The 19,077-nt window shown below is 44.9% G+C and overlaps 1 protein-coding gene across 7 annotated transcripts in view; it reads left to right on the top strand.

The window, feature by feature from the left end:
• Nucleotides 1-19,077, top strand: part of TRIM2 (tripartite motif containing 2) — a 131,586-nt gene that overhangs the window by 64,831 nt on the left and 47,678 nt on the right. For 3 of the 7 annotated variants that reach the window (XM_075543684.1, XM_075543679.1, XM_075543685.1), the window contains exons 2-3: nucleotides 1,125-1,309; nucleotides 12,987-13,224. In XM_075543684.1, the coding sequence (XP_075399799.1) occupies nucleotides 1,176-1,309; nucleotides 12,987-13,224 (372 nt within the window). In that variant the 5' untranslated portion in view covers nucleotides 1,125-1,175. The remainder of the gene's footprint in view (nucleotides 1-1,124; nucleotides 1,310-12,986; nucleotides 13,225-19,077) is intronic. The other 4 variants (XM_075543681.1, XM_075543680.1, XM_075543682.1 and 1 more) reach the window with 2 other exon arrangements.

Here is a 19,077-nt window from a genome sequence, read left to right as displayed (position 1 = left end):
CCCTGGCCATGAGCTTCATTTTCTTTTAGAAGAAGAGTTCTCATTTATATTTCAAAAAGTGCTTACTTTAGAAGCTATAGGGTTGTTGAGTCTGTAAATATGGCATTTTTCCTGGTATACTTTGAGCTACTAACCACAAGGTCAGCAGTTCGAAACCACCAGCCAGTTCTGAGGGAGAGAGACGATGCTTTCTACTCTATAAAGAGGGTCTCAGAAACTCACAGAGGCAGTGCCACCCTGTCCTGTGGGGTCACTATGAGTTGGCATTGAGTACAGGGCAGTGAGTTTGTTTTTGCTTTGTAGTGGGTTATGCACTGCACTGCTAAGTGCAAGTTCAGCAGTTCGAAACCACCAGCCTCTCTGCGGTAGAACGATATAGCAGTCATCTTTGGTAAAGGTTACAACCTTGGAAATCCTATAGGGCATTTCTATTCTGTGCTACTGGGTTGCTATGGGCTAGAATCCACTCATTGGCTGTGTTTTGGTGGGTTTTGTTTGCTGGTTTGTTTGTTTGTTTGCTTGTTTTCTCTTTTCGTGTTGACAAGAGTTAGAAACACCGGATTTTAATAAGAATGTAAAGCTAAATAGATAACCAAATATAGTCATGGCTGAAGAGGTTGTTCTACGACTTATCCCCTCAGCTGCCACTACTTTGAAACTGTCACAGCTCTTCGTACAACACTCTCTCTTCTCATTTGCTATTGCTGCTTGCCTAGTGAACATGCTATTTCAGCGATCACAGGAGCAAACAGCAGGCAACTGGCTGTACTCCCTCCAACATGATGCAAGTCGACAGTGGTCATGGCTGGAGTCCAGGGGTGGTACGAACGGCTAATACGCTCTGCCAGTAACTGAAAGGTTGCAGGTGCAAGTCCACTCAGCGTCCATCCAAAGAGAGGCTTGGTGATCCACTTCTAAAAATATCCGGCATAGAAAATCCCACGGCCCACCATTTTACTCAGATGCGTACAGGGCCGCCATGAGCCAGACCTGTTATAGAGCAACCAATTTAGTGTTGACTGCCACCTGTATTCTCAGCCCAGTGCCTGTAGTGAGCGAGCTGTGGCTGGTTTGCACGAGCAGGTTGTTATACACTTTTCCTTTCTCGTGTTTCCATCTGACAGCAGCAGCGTGCAGGGTCAAAGACAGCCGGACCCCCATGTCAGTGGTCTAGGATGGCCAGTAAAGGCTCCAGCATCCCCAGTCCTGTGGTGCGTCAGATTGACAAGCAGTTTCTGATCTGCAGTATATGCCTGGAACGGTACAAGAATCCCAAGGTTCTCCCGTGTCTGCACACTTTCTGCGAGAGGTAAGCCTCCTTTGTGTTCTGGGAATGGATTTCCACCTATTGGCTTGCTTCACCCCAGCACAGGGCCCTTTCCAGGATTCAACCTTACCTCTGAGAGACAATGGGTCTTTTGTGACTTAGGTAGACATCTAGAAACATGATCGTCTCATTCAGTTACAAGAGGGAGAAAGGAGTCAGTGACTACTGATTCATTTCCCCACAAGACAGGGCATTAAGTATTTTAAGAGTCAATTAAATATATATATATATATATATATATATATTTCCTTTGCTCTTTGTGAAACTGTTTCCCCACGGCAGTTCTCTTTTCTATCATTTCTTCCCATTTCATCAATCAGGTAAAACGTCTGCCCACATGAGGTCTAGATCAAAGGACAGAGCTTTCTTCCCTTAAATACTTAAGACGACAGGTTTTGACTCTAATCAACATCCCAAGTGACATATTTGAACATTATAATTATGCGTAGGCAATAACTATAAATTACCTGTGTAATTTACTTTATATGAAAACACACTTCCTTATTCTTCTGAAATATTTCCCCATTCAGCTAGTTATCGAATACACCCTTCCCCCATCGCTTAACTTGCCTTATGAACAATTAAACACGAAAAATTTGTTAGTAACGTCATTAATTCAACTGTGATGCCATTTAGCTAGTTACTTAGTAAAGGGAAAAACAAGTAATTATTAAGTATATTTTCTCTTGCTATCTAGTACACATAATTAAAAGCTTTATTTCCTATAATAAGACAGGGAATTGGCATTTCCAATGACTTCCAATCAATGCTAATTACATTTATCACCAAATTTAACATACATTTATATGTTTACATACAATTTAACATACATTTGTTATCTGGTTGAGTGTTTGAGTTGGTTTACTCTGGAGAGTCTTGTGTCGGAAAGAATGAACTACATCTGGGTGCCCGTGTGTGTGTATATGTGTATGCCTTTTAATTCTTTTAGTACTGGCACCTGTTTTTATTATTGCATGCCATAGGGTCAAACCCATCTCATAGTGACCCTTCTACAGGGCGTGCAACATTGACTAACATTTTTAAAATTTGGTTCTATTTTGGTTTCACTTTGTTGATCATGGCTGAACTGGGGTGAACCCATGGTTTTATTCTCTGATCTCAAAAACTGTATTCTTCAAAGAATTCTGTCTTTTTGTGTTCATGTGGATTTCGTTCATCCTACGATCTTGTAATTGGTTTTTAAAGTAGCAATATTAAACTATATCTGCCTTCATTAATAACTATACCTAAAATGACAATGATGTTCAATTTTAATCGCTGTCCCAAAACATTTTAATATAAAGAGAAATATGGAGTTACAATGTTTCTGTATTCATTCTATTTTTTAAAATGTGCTAGAATTCACTGTAGCATTGAGCTGCACAAACTTTTAAAAGTTTATGATTAAAATGGAAAAACTCTCCTAACATAATATATAAATATTCCACTGAAAACTTGATTTTTAGTAGGAAATGCTCCACTTGATAGTACAGAAAACACTTGATTTTGACATAGGCAACATTTCACTACTATACGAACACATAAAATTGATAACAATTCATGAAATAGTAGAAATACAAAGTGTGCTGTCATATCTCATACTTCAGCACATAAAGACAAAATGCAACATATGATTTGTTCATGTGTGTGAATAATGAAGCCTGGTGATGTAGTGGTTACGTATTGGGCTGCTAATCATAAGGTCAGCAGTTTGAAACCACCAGCTGCTCCACAGCACAGAGACAGGGCTTTCTACTCCAGTACAGAGGGACAGTCTTCAATACCACAGGGATGGTATGAGTTGGGATTGACTTGATGGCAGTGAATAAGTGGCCATGAACCCTTGGACTCCCTTTTGGCCTCATACTAATGGTCTTCTTCATCAGGACGATATAGCTGTCCCACTTAAGACTTAGTAAATGTTCTCCTTCAACTATATTTGAGATTGGGATCGCTCTTGCACTGAAAACAGAGCGTGGCAGATTCTAGCCCAACTGAAAGCAGACAGCAGTGCCTACTCACGGCTGGTGGCCAATTGTGCTTGTAGAGAGTCAGTTGAGAGGCAATGTGCTTGCTGCCTTTGTTGCCATAGGTCAGGAGTGAATTTTCTTGGACCAGTGACAAGGCCTGTTGAACAGAGTATTTCCCGAATAGCTTTCCTTTGTTTTACTTTCATTATTGGCCCTTTTCGGATTTTCTGTCATTTCCCAAACGCTTTTTTTTTTTTCCCGCCACGGCCGCTCCAGCCGCCGCCGACGTCACCGCCCCCCAAACGCTTTTAAAATGTAATATGGCCAGTAGGAATTAAAATTTGGTAACAAAGATCTAGATAAACTGCTCCTAATATTCCATGAAGAAGCCCTGGGAGCACAGTGGAGTAACCTTCGGTCTCTTAGTCACAGGTCTGTGGTTCAAACTCACCAGCGGAGGGAGATGGGAAGCTGGCTGCTCCCATAAAGATTTACAGTCTTGGAAACTTACCGGAACAGTTCTACTCTGTCCTGTAGACCCAAACCCAAGTCAATGCCAACTCATACTGACCGGCTCTTATAAGACAGGGTAGAACTGTCCCTGTGAGTTTACTAGACCGTAATTGTTTACAGGAGTAGAAAACCCTTTCTCCCACAAAACAGCTAGTGGTATCGAACTGCTGATCTTTTGGATAGCAGCCAAACATGTAACCACTACACCACTAGAGCTCTTTCCTGTCCTGCAGCACTGCTATGAATCAGAACTGATTTGATGATGGCAGTGAGTTTGCATTTTTATGATATTTTATTTTAATATACTATCATTCTCACTGAGAACATTCCCTTAAGATTACAATTTTTATTCACTATGTTTCCAAATATATTATTAAGAGTTCTTAACTTTAGCCTACTTTCCACCCACATACCAAAAACATCACTCATGGTTAATTGTTCACTTTGCAATCATTAAATTTTTCAATCAATCTCTTTCCAAATATATCATTAAGAGTTCTTAATTTTAGCTTTGTTCCCACTTAAATACAAAAACATCACTCACGGTTAATTTTTCACTCTGCAATCTTCCTGTAACTGTCTTTGAAAGTCCCTCCACCCTCAAGGTGTTAGGTTATAGCTAAAGCAGGCTCTACTATCTTCATAGACAGAGTTGCAGCACATGTGAATACATACATAAGAATATCCTCTGTCAAGCTATGTTTGTGGAGGCGGTCCTGTTTGCCTTCCCACCCTTGTTCAATGTATATTCAGTGTGCAGTGTCTATGTCTATATTCACAGATGATTGTTATTGTAGGATTAGATATGTACAAGTAGTTACCTCTTACCTTACTTCTTAGGCTTAACCCTCACTTCTTCCCTCAATCTTAGGTCCTACAGTTTTAAAGTTTATAAAATTAATTGGACATGTGTTTATTTGTCATTAGAAAAGGGTTTGCATCATTCTCAGCTAATAGAGATTCCTGCCTCCTAGTAAGCTTTCTAGAGAAGCACTGGTGGCTGAGTGAGTTACACGTTGGGCAGCTAAATGATAGGGCAGCGGTTCAAAACCATCAGCTGCTCCATGGGAGAAAGACGAGGCTTTTTTCTCCTGTAGAGATTTATAGTCTTAGAAATCCACAGGGACCGGTCTCCTCTGTCCTGCAAGATTGCTATGAGTGGGAAGCAACTTGATGGCAGGGAGTTTGTTTGTACTAAGTATTCCATTGGCTCTCCATCTTGTTGGAAAATCCAGTACTGGTTTCCTTATTTTTCAAAAATTTGGTAAGTAATGTCAGGATATGAAGTACTTGACAAATTCACGTCATGCTCCTAAAAATTCTTCCAGTTCAGCATCCTTTATTATATCTATAACAAGTAAAAGTGTGCACAGTGCATCTTTTCTCATAAATGGTGTCACTTTCACTGTCACTCTTGTTTGACAGTCAGCCTGCACAGAGTGGAGGGCCATTGGAGGGACGCTGGGTGTTGGGACCGCAGGGGGAGAAGGGCGGAGGCCCGTCTGATCGGCCTCAGAGGAGTCTGCCTTGGGCTGATAAGTAGGACTCTTCTTCACCCTTTACGAAGTCAGAGGAGCTCAGATGCCTCCCGTCGCCATTGATGACAAGCAGACAACTACATTTGTAGAAACGAATTAGAGCCAGCCTGCTTCTAGCCATGTTTGGTTAGTATATTAAAAAGCTGGAGTAACTTCAGTGTGACGTGCAGGGCTGGCCGACGATTTCCGCTCGGAGTTCACCTCACGACACTCTTACATTTTACCCAGCACCTTTTGAAGACAACTCTCCCTTCACAGTGACATCATCAAGATGGGATCCTCAAGCTCAGTGGAATAAAGTTATCGCAATTGAAATACCGACTTTCTTTATACTGGTTGCTGGTGTTATATTGCTTTGTGAAAGAGATATCAAATTTAAACATATAAGTACAAACTGTGTAATAACAGAATCAAAACTCACAGCCATTGAGTCAATTCCAACTCCTAGTGATCCTATAGAATTATATACAACTTATATATAAACCTTCATGGAAGCAGACTGCCACCGCCGTCTCCTGTGCAGGGACTGCCGGGCTCCAACTGCCTACCTCTTGGTTGGCAGCCCAGTAGATTATCCACCTACAGGGGCTGATCCACCCACCCACTGCCATCAAGTCCATTCCAACTCCTAGCTGCCCTGCAGAGGGTTTCCAAGACTGTAAGTCTTCCCAGGAGCAGACCGCCTCCTCTTTTTCCCACAGAGCAACTGGTGGGTTTGGAGCGCAGTTAGGATTCAATGTTTACTTGTCAGTACCACCAGGGCTCCTTACAGTGTATGGACAGTATACTGATATCAAGGTTGAAATGAAAATTAGAACCATCAAAATTTTATATGCTATTTTCTGTCTCTTCAGTTTCAATATCACCTATAAAATGTGAATAATGTGTGTTTAAAATGTTTACACTCAGGCATCAAAGAACAAAAAATCCTATCATTGTGTGCTCACCTCCATGATACGATCGCTGAAGACAAATGGGTGCATAAGCAAATGTGGCGAAGAAAGCTGATGGTGCCCGGCTATCAAAAGAGATAGTGTCTGGGGTCTTAAAGGCTTGAAGGTGAACAAGTGGCCATCTAGCTCAGAAGCAACAAAGCCCACATGGAAGAAGCACACAAGCCTGTGCGATCACGAGGTGTAGAAGGGATCAGGTATCAGGCATCAGAGAACAAACAATCATATCATTGTGAATGAAGGGAAGTGCAGAGTGGAGAGAGTGGAGACCCAAAGCCCATTTGTAGGCCACTGGACATCCCCTTACAGAAGGGTCTCAGGGAGGAGACGAACCAGTCAGAGTGCGATGTAGCAACGATGAAACATACAATTTTCCTCTAGTTCCTAAATGCTTCCTCCTCCCCCACTATCATGATCCTAATTCTACCTTACAAATCTGGCTAGACCAGAGGATGTACACTGGTACAGATAGGAACTGGAAACACAGGGAATCCAGGGCAGATGAACCCTTCAGGACCAGTGGTGTGAGTGGCGATACTGGGAGGGTAGAGGGAGGGTGGGTTGGAAAGGGGGAACCAATTACAAGGATCTATAGGTGACCTTCTCCCTGGGGGACGGACAACAGAAAAGTGGGTGAGGGGAGACGTTAGACAGGGCAACATATGACAAAATAATTTATAAATATCAAGGGTCATGAGGGAGGGGTAGCGGGGAAGGAGGGGAAAAATGAGCTAATGCCAGGGGCTTAGGTGGAGAGCAAATGTTTTGAAAATGATGAGGGCAATGAATGTACAGATATGCTTTACACAATTGATGTATGTATGGATTGTGATAAGAGTTGTATGAGCCCTAATAAAACAATTTAAAAAGATTAAAGTTCAAAAGCAAAAAGTAATAATAAAATAAAATGTTTACACTCATCAGACAAACTTCAGCTTACATGAAACAGTTCAGCGCTTGATGCCGTTTCAGCAGCTCTTTCAGGTTTGTGTCCTGGATCACAGAGCCATATTCCCCTCTCTGGTGGGCACAAACTTGTGTCCCTATGGGGCCAAGCACAGAACAAAAGGAACAGACTCGGACTGGCTTGTGCATCAACCGGCAAAACAGCCATCATCTCCTATAAGTATGTGTGGTAATAATTTCTTTTAGAAGAACTAATACCAGATTAGTCTCAAGAAGTGGGAGATTGAAGAGGTCCCAAATAGCTAACTCTCCCAAGATGCTATTCTGCCCCATTTTGACCCCACTCTTCCCTCACGTGTATTCCCTTATGTCTCCACGTTCTTCAATTCGCTGCGATATCCCACAGAAACTCATTGAAGCTCTGAGGAAAAGTCTCACGTATCCGAAGGTCAGGCCAAGGCGAGTCAAGTGCAGAGTCCAGAGCCAGAAGCCAAAATGTCCAAATGCCATAGCAGTTCATCCTGCTTCTACCAAAGCTCAGTCAGGAAACAGACGTCTGGCTTTCCAGGGGATGTAAAAACTGTGCCGTGGTGTCAGCATATATACCCCCATCTAAGAGAATAGTTGTCTTACGGATGTACCCAAGGAAACCTCACAGCCTCCATCAACGTCAGGTCTTAATGCCACCCAAATACTGCCCATGAGGGCAGTGGAGAACATGCGCCAAGATGGGGCTATGGCCACAGGCACAGGCATACTGCATCAAAGGAATTCTGACGAGAAGGCCCATATTGACTACACCTCAGCCTGGCTGTGCACAAAGCTAAGGCGCCCAGAGCGCATCAAACATACAATCGTAACCAGTAGTCCTGCTTACGGTTCATTGTTTAGCAGAAAGTGGTACAAAAATGATGAACAGTTTTCTGTTTTAGCTAGGGCTCAGAATAACTTTTTTCTTTTTTTAAAAAATTTTTTTTACAGTATTTTAAAAAATTTAATAAATCTTTTTATTGGGGCTCATACAACTCTTATCACAATCCATACAGACGTCAATTGAGTAAAGCACATATATTCGTTGCCCTCGTCATTCCCAAAATTCACCTTCCACTTGGGTTCCTGGAATCAGCTCGTTTTTCTTTTTTTCCCTCCCCTCCCTCCCCGCTCCCCCTCCCCCATGAACCCTTAATAGTTTATCAATTATTATTTTATCTTATCTTACACTGCCCGGCGTCTCCCTTCACCCACCTTCCCATTTCCCATCCCCCAGAGAGGAGGTTACACATAGATCCCCGAGATTGGTTCTCCCTTTCTACACCCCCTTCCCTCCCGGAATAACATTTTTTAATTTGGGTTTGGCTTGATTCCAGTGCAAAATTTGTTTTGTCTTTTGGTTTGGCTTTTTGGTTCTGTTGCTTTGACGCCCTGCCCTTTGTGACAGAGAAGACCCCATAGGGCTTCCTGAGCTGTAACCTCCACGAGAGCAAACCTAGGTTCTTCAGAACGTCTTGGTGGGCTTGAGACACCAACCTTTCTTGAGTCTCACCAAGGCTACTAATAATTCGGACTTTGTCCATTTATTCTTGGGCTTCCCCACCCCCTGCCTTCAAGTGGATTCTGACTCGTAGCAACCCTGTAAGGCGAGTGGACATGCCCCTTTAGGTTTCTGAGGTTACTAATCTTTAGGGAGTCAGCAGCTGCCTCATCACAGACCTTGATGTCTCCATAATGTCTTCACGTTATGCCAGTGTTCCCTTTACTTTGGTTCAAGTACTTTGGTTCACATTCCAAAATGATTAAGTAGAGAGTGATTTTCTTACCCCCTCACTCAATGAGTGCAGCTAAAACATGAAGGCCAACTAATAGTCCACATGCCCAGGCCATACATAGATCATATTTTTGTCTGATCTGTAACAGTTGACTTATCATTCATTATATCCAACATGCTCACTGCCATCGAGCCAATGCTGACTCATGGTGGCCCTTGGTGGGTTTCTGAGACTGTAACTGTTTACGGAGTACAAAGCCCAGTCTTTCTCTCTTGAGGAGCTGCTGGTGGTTTTGAACTGCTGACCATATGGATCGCAGTCTACCTCGTAACCACTATACCATCAGGACGCCATTATTTTATTTTATTTTTTTTGCCATTGTTCTTTCCTAGACATTTCTTTTCTTTTTTTAAACGTTTTATTAGGGGTTTATACAACTCTTATCACAATCCATACATGTACATACATCAATTGTATAAAGCACATCAGTACATTCTTTGCCCTAATCATTTTCAAAGCATTTGCTCTCCACTTAAGCCCCTTGCATCAGGTCCTCTTTCCCCCCCTCCCTCATGAGCCCTTGATAATTTATAGATTATTATTTTGTCATATCTTGCCCTATCCGGCGCAGGACGCCATTATCTCCAACACAGGCAGTACTCATCCTGATCTCTGCAGAGCTGCCCTACTCCCCAGTGGTCAGTGCTTAGTCTCCTGTTTCTTGACTCACATTTTCTTGCTCCAACAGCTGGATTGCCCTGGGTCTGCCTCCTACCCACTTGATTCTCTCCCAACTCACCTGCACTCCCCACCCAAAAGCTGGTTAGGGAGATTTGTGGGATGCTGAGACAGCATATCTCCATGAGATGCTTAAGAGGGGAATCCTGCCTCCCCACCCCCACCCCACCCCCCCCACCCCCCGCAACCAAAGAAACAGATAAAAGTTCTGCTTGGTAGAGCTCTCGTAGTACACAATTTTTCCCAATAGGTGAGCATAGAGCAACTCGCTCTGAGTTACGCACCCAGTGGCTTCGCCTGGGCAAACACTTTTTCTGGTCAGTTTTGCTCAAACTCGTTTTTTTGTGATGGCTGATTTAAGAAACAACTTCTTTTTGTTTCTACAAATGAAGGACAGGGATTTGATGACATAGAAGAGGTAAAGAAAGAAACGAGGGAGGTGCTGTCAGCCCTCCAAACAAATGAATTTAAAAATTGTTTCCAAGAATGGAATCACAGAATTGACAAAAGTATTAAGTGTAATGGAGTACTTTGAAGGTGACAAGGTTGTTTTGTAAAACAAAACAAAAAAAACATAACCTTTGGGAGAAAAATTCTGGGGTTTTTTTTGGGGGGTACCCCCTTTATGTTTTAGCATCCAGTGCTCTAAAATAGTTTCCTATGCAGACTTTCCTTAGAATGGGTAATAGTCATTTTGTTTTAGAAACCACCCGTCAGGGCTTGCTTGACTGTCAGGAGAAATGAGCCCTCTTGACTAGCTCCCACTGGCTATGTGTACCAACTGCTCACGGTCACTCTCCCAACCCATATCTTACCAAGTGCCATCAATGGTATAATGGTAGCCAGTGTGTTGGCCTGGGTAAGGTAGATAAACAAATCCACAGAAACTCATATATGTATAAGAAAGAGTTTTATATATAGGCTAAGTGTACATTCAGAAAGCATCCCAGTCCAGTCCAAGCCCATAAGTCTGACTTAGCCCATTTTCCTCCTCAAACTCCAAAGCACACACAATGAAGCTGAATGCAGAAGGACCACAGGCCAGTGGGTAGAAAGTCTTTGAATCCAGTGGCAGTGTAAGTATCTCAGTGCTGGCAGGGGTCTCCATGAGGCTTCTTCAGCACCCAGGGCTGCATCAGGGTAGATCCATGTGGCTTCTCCTCAGGGTTGCCTCCAGGAAGTCAGCCTGAAGCAGGGAGCTGCCTAAGGTGGCTGCACCCTTGTCGGACTATCAGAGAGCAAGAGATCCGAGAACTCGAAAGGCAAGGCTCACAGAGCCATTTCTCTCTCTGCCCTTCAATTAAGCCCACATGTGTTTATCAGCCAGGTTGGTACAATAAACCTTTAAGTATCTCAGCTAGTATTGATGACTGTGGGTCTTGTAAGGCCCAAGAGAAAAACATTCCCTACCTGATGTAGAACGCAAGGACATTGCAGACACAGGAGAGATAAGAGAACTTAGGAATTGACAGACTTCAAGTGTGATGGGTTGGATGTGACTAACGAAGGCACAAAGGGGAATGAATGTTTCCAGAATGACTCGTAGTGCTTGTTTTGCTTAGGTGAGTGGATGGACTGTCACTGAGAGGGAGCACTGGAAGAGCAGAGTTTGGGGACCAGGTGGAGGTTGGACAAGTTGAGTTTCAGAGGAGACATCTGTTGGAAGAAATAAAAGTGTGCTCTGCTTATAGTCATGCATGTGAATGTCACATTCCAAGGAGGGCTTACACTAAAGCCTTGGTTAACTCTGAACTGTACTGACTCAGGAGAAATAATCGAGCAGACAGGAGAAGCAGGTGAGGGTGGCATTCTGGGGCCTGCTGAGAAAGGCAAGGCGATCTTGTTGGTATGACGCTGGGTGTCTCATCCCTATGCCTCTTCCGCTTGTCAAAGTTTACCAACTCATGGGTGCAATACTAGATATTCTAGACCAATGATTCTCCAACTTTAATAAGTGTATAAAATGCCTGCGGATCTGATTTAGTAGGCCTGGAATGGAGCCGAAGAGTCTGCACTTTGACTGTAGCTCCTGGGTGAGGCTGATGATGCTCATCCCTGGATCGTACTTCGTGTGTGTGTGTGTGAGAGAGAGAGAGAGAGAGAGAGAGAGAGAGAGAGAGAGAGAGAGAGAGAGAGAGAGAGAGAGAGAGAGAGATATTTGGGTGAAAATTCACAGAGCAAATTGGTTTTCCATTCAGCAATGTATACATGTTTTCTTTTGTGACATTGATTGCAATCCCCTCATTGTGACAGCACTCTTCCTGCTGTGTCCTTGTGTTTCCCATTTCCATTGGTCCTCTTTTTCCTACTCCTTCCAGCCTTTTGGGCCTTATCCCTGAGCAGACACGGCCCTTCTGGTCTCTAGGGTTGATTGTTCTCAGGTGTGCCTACTTCAGTTCCAGGCCTGAGAGTGTCTACAGGCCGCCGTTGCCCAGAGGGGAGTCCATCGGTCTCTATTAGAACAGTAAACCTGGTCTTTCTCTCTCCCTTTTTAAAATTTTCTTATTCTGTCCAAGACCAACTATGTGGGCGTGGGTCATGGCAGCCAGGCACCATTTAGTTTTTCTGAATGGATTACATTCTATGGGGCTTGGGCTGCACAGTTCAGTGCTCAATTACAATCCAGAGGCTGGCAGTTCTAAGCCACCCTAAGGGACCTTGAAAATAGGCTTGGCAATCTGCTTCCCAAAGACCTAGGGCACCACAGCATAGGTGCCCCAAACATGGCCCTGGCCCCGCTCCAGCAACCCCACCTGTAACTGATGTACTGATGTGCCACCAACCATGCATATGTGAGTTTTCCTTGATCCCCCATGCCCTTTTAACGCTCTGGTGTATTAGCCAGCCCTCCAACACTATTAAGCCCCCGTGCTAATGGTGATCTTCATCTGGATCCTATGCTTTTCTCTTGTCCTTGTCCCATAAAAAGACTAAGTGTTCTAAAAAAAAAAGACTAAGTGTTCTCTTAGAAAGGAAGACAGTAACCCTGTGGGCCAGATCTACTCTGCACTGGTGGGCTGTCGGGTGTAGGCATCCACTCGACAGTAATGGGCGACAACAGATCGCCTTATAGAAGCCAGTGGCACTCAGTCTTCTGGCCCTTGAGCGTAATCATTTGCCTGGATGGTGTGTTGGGCCAATGTGGGCCCAGAAGAGCCCCGGACCCCTCTGCAGGACCACTAGGACTGAAGGCAGACGCTCCATGCACTCCCTGCCAGCGGTGGTTTGTCCCCAGCCCCACCGTGCTGACTGTCCCACCTCTGCTTCTGCCACAGGTGCCTGCAGAACTACATTCCTGCCCACAGTTTAACCCTCTCCTGCCCGGTGTGCCGGCAGACCTCCATCCTGCCCGAGAAAGGGGTGGCTGCGCTCCAGAACAACTTCTTCATCACAAGCCTGATGGACGTGCTGCAGCGAGCTCCCGGCAGCAATGTTGAGGAGTCTTCCATCTTGGAGACCGTCACGGCTGTGGCTGCAGGGAAGCCCCTCTCTTGCCCAAACCATGATGGCAATGTAAGTGTGTGGTGGGAAGGGGGGGGGGTGCTGGGATGGGAAGGGGGGTTGCAGCAACTGTCTTTAGCTGTGGGGGAGAGCACAGCAGAGATGGTTCTATAACAGAACTCCACCCTAAAAACACGTGTGGGGTTTTGTGTGTGTGTGTGTGTGTTGTTGTTTTAAAATCAGTCCACACTATTTTGCCTATGTACTTTGTGCCCATCAGCATTATTTCCATAAGGAAATCAGTCTCGTTGTGTTTACTTAACACATATTGTTGGTATTCCTGGAGAGTAAACCAGGAGCTATGTGCAAGCTGTGTGTACTCAGACCCACAGAAACAGCTGTGTGATGAATTATGCATGAAGACAATCATGGATAAGGGCTGCAAATTGAGAGTGATTATTACAATGTTAATTAATTAGAGTTCTTTTTATGAAAAAGGGGATCTTTTTTCTTGTCCTTCTCCTAGACCCTATTCCTTAATACTAAATACACTTGAATAGACAAATCCTTAACAATAGATGAAAGAGGAGGAATCTTACATGGTTTTCCTGCCATTGGTAGTAACTGTTGCATGTTTAAGGAGAACTTGTACATGCTTGCCATCAAGTAACTGGTAACGATGTATGTTTGCTTTATATGTTAGCTACACACATTCATTTCCTAGACCTTGGTGGCACAAGTGTTAAAACGCTTGGCTGCTAAACAAAAGGCTGGCAATTTGAACTCACCAGCTCACTGGGAGAAAGATGTAGCAGTCTGCTTCCTTTTTTTTTTAATCGTTTTATTAGGGGCTCATACAACTCTTATCACAATCCATACATACGTCAGTTGTGTAAAGCATATTTGTACATTCATTGCCCAGTCGGCTTCCATATGACAGTCTTAGAAACCCTATGGGGCAATTCCACCCCCGTCCTCTAGGGTTGCTAGGAGTTAGAATTCTAATTTGAGGACTTCGCTTTTGCTACTTTCCTAGGGCTGCCTTAGCAAGTACTCCGAATGGATGGCTTTTAGCCCCAGAGATGTATTGTCTCGGAGTTCTAGAGGCGAGCCGTCTACAGCGGGGCCAGGCTCTCTCCAAAGACTCTAGGGCAGGGATGGGAACCATCCAGCCCTCAGGCTATGTAAGGACCACAGACTCACTAACCCCGGCTAACATCACCGGCCTCGCCACAGAGAAGCAGTTCTAGCCATCACATTAGGGCAACTTAATGGAATGTTTGACCAAACTTAGAAGGCTGTGAATGGTGTTAAATCCAAATTGCCCTCGGCAGACACAAAAGGTTCCCCACCCCTACTCACGGGCTCTCTCTCTCACACACCACCGCCACCGCCACCACCCCGCCACCTCCTCCTCCTCCACCCCGCCGCCCCATCTATCTCAGCCTCTGCTAACCCGGATGTTCCTCAATTTGCAGTAGAATTCGCTCAGCCATGCCTGTCTTTCCTCTCTGTCCGTCTCCTTTTATATAACTCCACTCAGATTTGGTTATAAACCTCTTACTCCAGTAGGACTGCATGGTAATTTCAGGCCCCTATTTCCAAACAGGTCACATTCCCAGCTGTCAGGGTTTAGGACCGTAGCCTGGCTCTTCTGGGGAGCAAGCCCTACCTCAGTGCATCCTGAAGAGGTAGCCAAGCGAAGTGACTGAGGGAGCTAGCCCGAGTCAGACCTCCTGGGTCAGAGTCCTGCTCCCCAGCCCAGTGTTAGCTGTGACAGGGTTCACGCAAACGCTCATTCCTTCACCTGTAAGAATAAAGTAACAAAAGGAGACTAGAATGCATGATCCCCAGAAGGCACACAGCGAGTGCCCAGCCGGAGGGAGCCCTGGCCTTACGGAGGCGAAGCTGCTGCTCAGGCCCACCAGCTCCTCCACAGGGGAAACCGAAGGGCAGACAGCTCCTGTGTGTCAGAATTGACGATGGCGGTGGAATGTGGTTTTTAAGAAAGTCCTCGATACATGTTACTAGTTGCCTTGAGTTGATGCTAACCGAAGGCAACTCACATGGCGGAGAACAATGTCCTGAGCAGGGCTGTTTATACTGTTTCTATTCTAGACCCCTTTCACCCGAGAAATTTGCAACCCGGGCAAGTTCTGCCAGAACATTCATTATGTGTTTGATTTTAAATTAATCTTTGGTTGTTGTGTGTTCAGAAATTGTTCTTCTGTGTTACTGTTACCCTCATCTGGCACCTTGGTGTGTGTTACTGCCAGATGTATGTTGCGTTCATGAGCAAACTAGTCAGATGGCCGATTTTTGACGATTGTGATAAATGTGAACTGTCCGACAATGAAAGCGTGGCTAAGTGAGAAGGCGTGTTGCTGAGAATGTGAGCATATTATCAGGAGAGTCCAGTCCCTTGGAAAGGTCTTCATACATCCTAAAACAGAGGGCCAGCAAGGAAAGGGAGATTCTCAATGAGGCGACCTGACACAGTGGTTGCAGCAATTGGCATACAAACAACCGTGAGGCGGCTGTTGGACTGGGCCGGGCCTTGTTCTGTTGCATACAGGATCGCTGAGTTGGGAATGGCCTGGTGGCATCTTCTCAATATTGTGAAGCGGTCTTGTGCAGCTGATTTACCCAATGCAAAGTGTAGTCTGACCTCTTGACTTCCGTGCGCAGTGATTGTGGATCCAAGGAAGACAAAATCTTTGACAACTCCAATCTTTTCTCCATTTATCTTGACTTTACTTATTGGTCCAATTGTCAGCTTTGGGGGTTCTTTTTAAAATCATTTTATTGGGGGCTTGTACAACTCTTACCACAATCCATACATACATCAATTGTGTAAAGCACGTTTGTACATTTGTTGCCCCCATCATTCTCCAAACACTTGCTCTCTTCCTAAGTCTCTGGCATTATCTCCTCATTTTTACTCCTCTCTCCCTGTTCCCCCCTCCCTCATGAACCCTTGATAATTTATACATTATTATTTTGTCATATCTTACACTGTCTGACGTCTCCCTTCACCCACTTTTCTGTTGTCCAGCCCCAGGGAGGAGATGATATGTAGATCCTTGTCATCCGTTCCCCCATTCCACCTTGGGGTTTCTGTTACATTGAGTTGTAACACATCCTGGCGGCTGCAATCCTTGACCTTCATCAGCAAGTGCTTCACGTCCTCCTCACTCTCAGCTTGCAGTTGTATCACCTTCATATTATGGATGTATTTAATAAGTCTTCTAAACTTGATGACTCTTTTTCACATAATACAGCTTCTCTTGGTTATTTCTTCAGCATACAGAGTGAATAAATGTGGTGAGAGGATATAATCCTAACACACTCTTCTTGATTTTAAACCACACACTGTTCCAGTAAAGCCAAAGGATCCCTCAGTTAAAAGACAAAAATTACTCCCCCGCCCAATCCTACCAAACACATCTCATCAAATCACAGTACAATTTTAAATCTATCTACAGTTTGGACCGGTTTGAGGGAGATGGGACATTTCGGAGTGTGTTTTCAGCACTTTCCTTCTCTATGTTAGATCAGCATGAGCTGTTGGAATCATAAAGTTTATAAGCCAGTGAGAAGCTGAGGAAAATTAGCAGTGTGGGACTTACATTATTCTATTGTTTCCTCATAGATTATAAGAGTTAGCTGCTAAGGCTTTGAAACAAATTCTCATTGCATATTCAAGCCAAATGCATGCAGTACTAGAGATAAATTGCTGCAGTTAATTGCTACGGGTACATCTTTAAAAACAATCGAAGCGTCTGAAGGTTAATAAAACCAGCTAATTAGCCATAAAACAGGGGGCTGTGTTCCTGACTGCCTGGTGCTGAGTAGCACATGTGGATGAAACCCTGTCATCTGCTTTAAACGGCTGTGACATTGTCTGTCTTGTAATTAAACTGCCGGGGCTGCATTGTCTGAAAACCCAAGAGAAATGGGACTCGTGAGAGGTTCGTTGCACTGAAAGCAGATATCAGCGCATGAGCTCCGTAGTCCGGGGAACCCAAATGGCCTCCCGCCCTGTCCGTGTTTGCTTAGGCGCCTGGGACAAAGGAAAGGCTCCCGTGAAGCATGTGCTCTCCCAGAGAGGTGCCACCTTCCCTGCCATGATGATTGTCAGTGCCTTTGCAAAAGCCTCAGGGTGGACTGACCATCCTCAGCCCGTAGTGACGCATAAGGCCTTGCCTCTTCTGACGAACACAAATGGTACCTACCTGTCAACACCAGTCAGCATCTCTTGGCCTCTGGCCCACCATCATTTGACTCAAGACAGATGAGTCAGCTGAGCCCTACATCTCACACAATTAGCTCTCCCTGGAGCCCAGGCTGTCAGCTCCCAAGAACAAGCATTTGAGGGTGACTCATATTTTGTGACACTTTTTAATGACTGCAAGGCCTCTGCTTCCCAAGACACACTTGGGATCATTGACCCATGGACAGTGACCCAGGTGCACTGCTGCAGCACTGCCACGACGGTGTGCCACCCTCCCCACGACCTACTTCCAGAAGGTTTTTATCACACCTCCACCCCCTGCCCCAAATTCACTCATTCCAACCACTCCAGCATCTGACACCCACTAATCTGCTTTCCCTCTCTCTGGATTGACCTGTTCTGGACATTGACTCTAATTGGGACCATACGATCTGGGTCTTGTGGCTCTGGCTTCTTTCAATCAGTGTAATGTTTTCAAAGTTCATCCAAGGATTGGCATGGCATTCCTTTTTGCCGTTGACTCACATTTTGGTGTGTGGACAAGCCCGGTCTGTGGATCTGTTCACTTGTTGGCAGGCATTTGGGATATTTCCACTTTGGGGCTAATGCAAATCAGACTGCAGTGAGGCCTCATGTGCACATTTGTGTGGACGTGCTTTCTGCTGTCCCGAGGATATTCCTAGAAGTGGAAAGCTGGATCTTTGAAGCGCCAACGAACAAAGATATCAGTCATGAGATCTTCAGTTGCCGCAAATGCATGCACAAGCCGGCCAGTGGATGAGGAAGGCCGGGGGAAACTGATGCTTTTGAGCTCTGGTCTTGGCGAAGAGTCATAGCTATACCGACTTCCGGAAGAACAAACATGGCTCCTTAGAAGCAGGGGTGGTGAGACTTCATCTCACAGACTTTGGACATGTGACAGGAGGGTCCAGCCACTAGAGGGGGACATCACCCGTGGTAAAGTGGATGGTGGTGGTTTGGTGTTGTCACAGCGCCTCTAGGAGCAGAAGCAATGGCACCTACCAACATGATGATTCTGTTTAACTCTTTGAGGGACCACCCGTGTTCCACAGAGCCCCTACCATCTGTAGCTCCTCCACAACGAAGGGAGGCTCCAGTGCGTCCACATCTTCCCCTAGACATATTTCACCTTCCTCACTAGCCTTCACCAACTTCTGGTCTGTTTGTGATGTGGTCGTAGATGTTCTTTTAATCTTTTATTTTTAATTATAGCCACCTGAGCACTGGTTGGGCTGGCTGCTAACTCCAAGGTTGGAGATTCAAAGCCACTGGCCTTTTGGAAAGGGAAGGATACTGCTGTCTGTTGCTGTAAAACTGTAAGCCGCAGAGAAACCCTGCATCCGACCACCATGAGTCAGCATTCACTGGATGGCCGGGGGTTTGTTGGGTAGTGAGTGTGAAGTGGGATCTTGTTGTGGTTTCACATTGGTTTGAACTCAGAAGCTGCTCCCAGAGTGAGAGATGAGGCTGTACATTGCCATAAAGATGTTAATTCTCGGACACCCAAAGATGCAGTTGTACCCCGTCTTATAGGGTTGTTATGAGTTGGAATCGACTCAGTGGTAGGACTTTGAGGGGAAACTCATGCATTGCTAATCCATGCTTTATTTCATGTGATTACTGGTCATTTGCATATCTTCTTTGGAGAACTGGCTCCAAGTTCTTTGCCT

The sequence above is a fragment of the Tenrec ecaudatus genome, chromosome 3 (genome assembly GCF_050624435.1).
Source record: "Tenrec ecaudatus isolate mTenEca1 chromosome 3, mTenEca1.hap1, whole genome shotgun sequence".
Lineage (NCBI taxonomy): Eukaryota > Metazoa > Chordata > Mammalia > Afrosoricida > Tenrecidae > Tenrec > Tenrec ecaudatus.
Note: the sequence above shows the minus strand (reverse complement) of the source record. Positions and strands in the feature narration are given on the sequence as shown.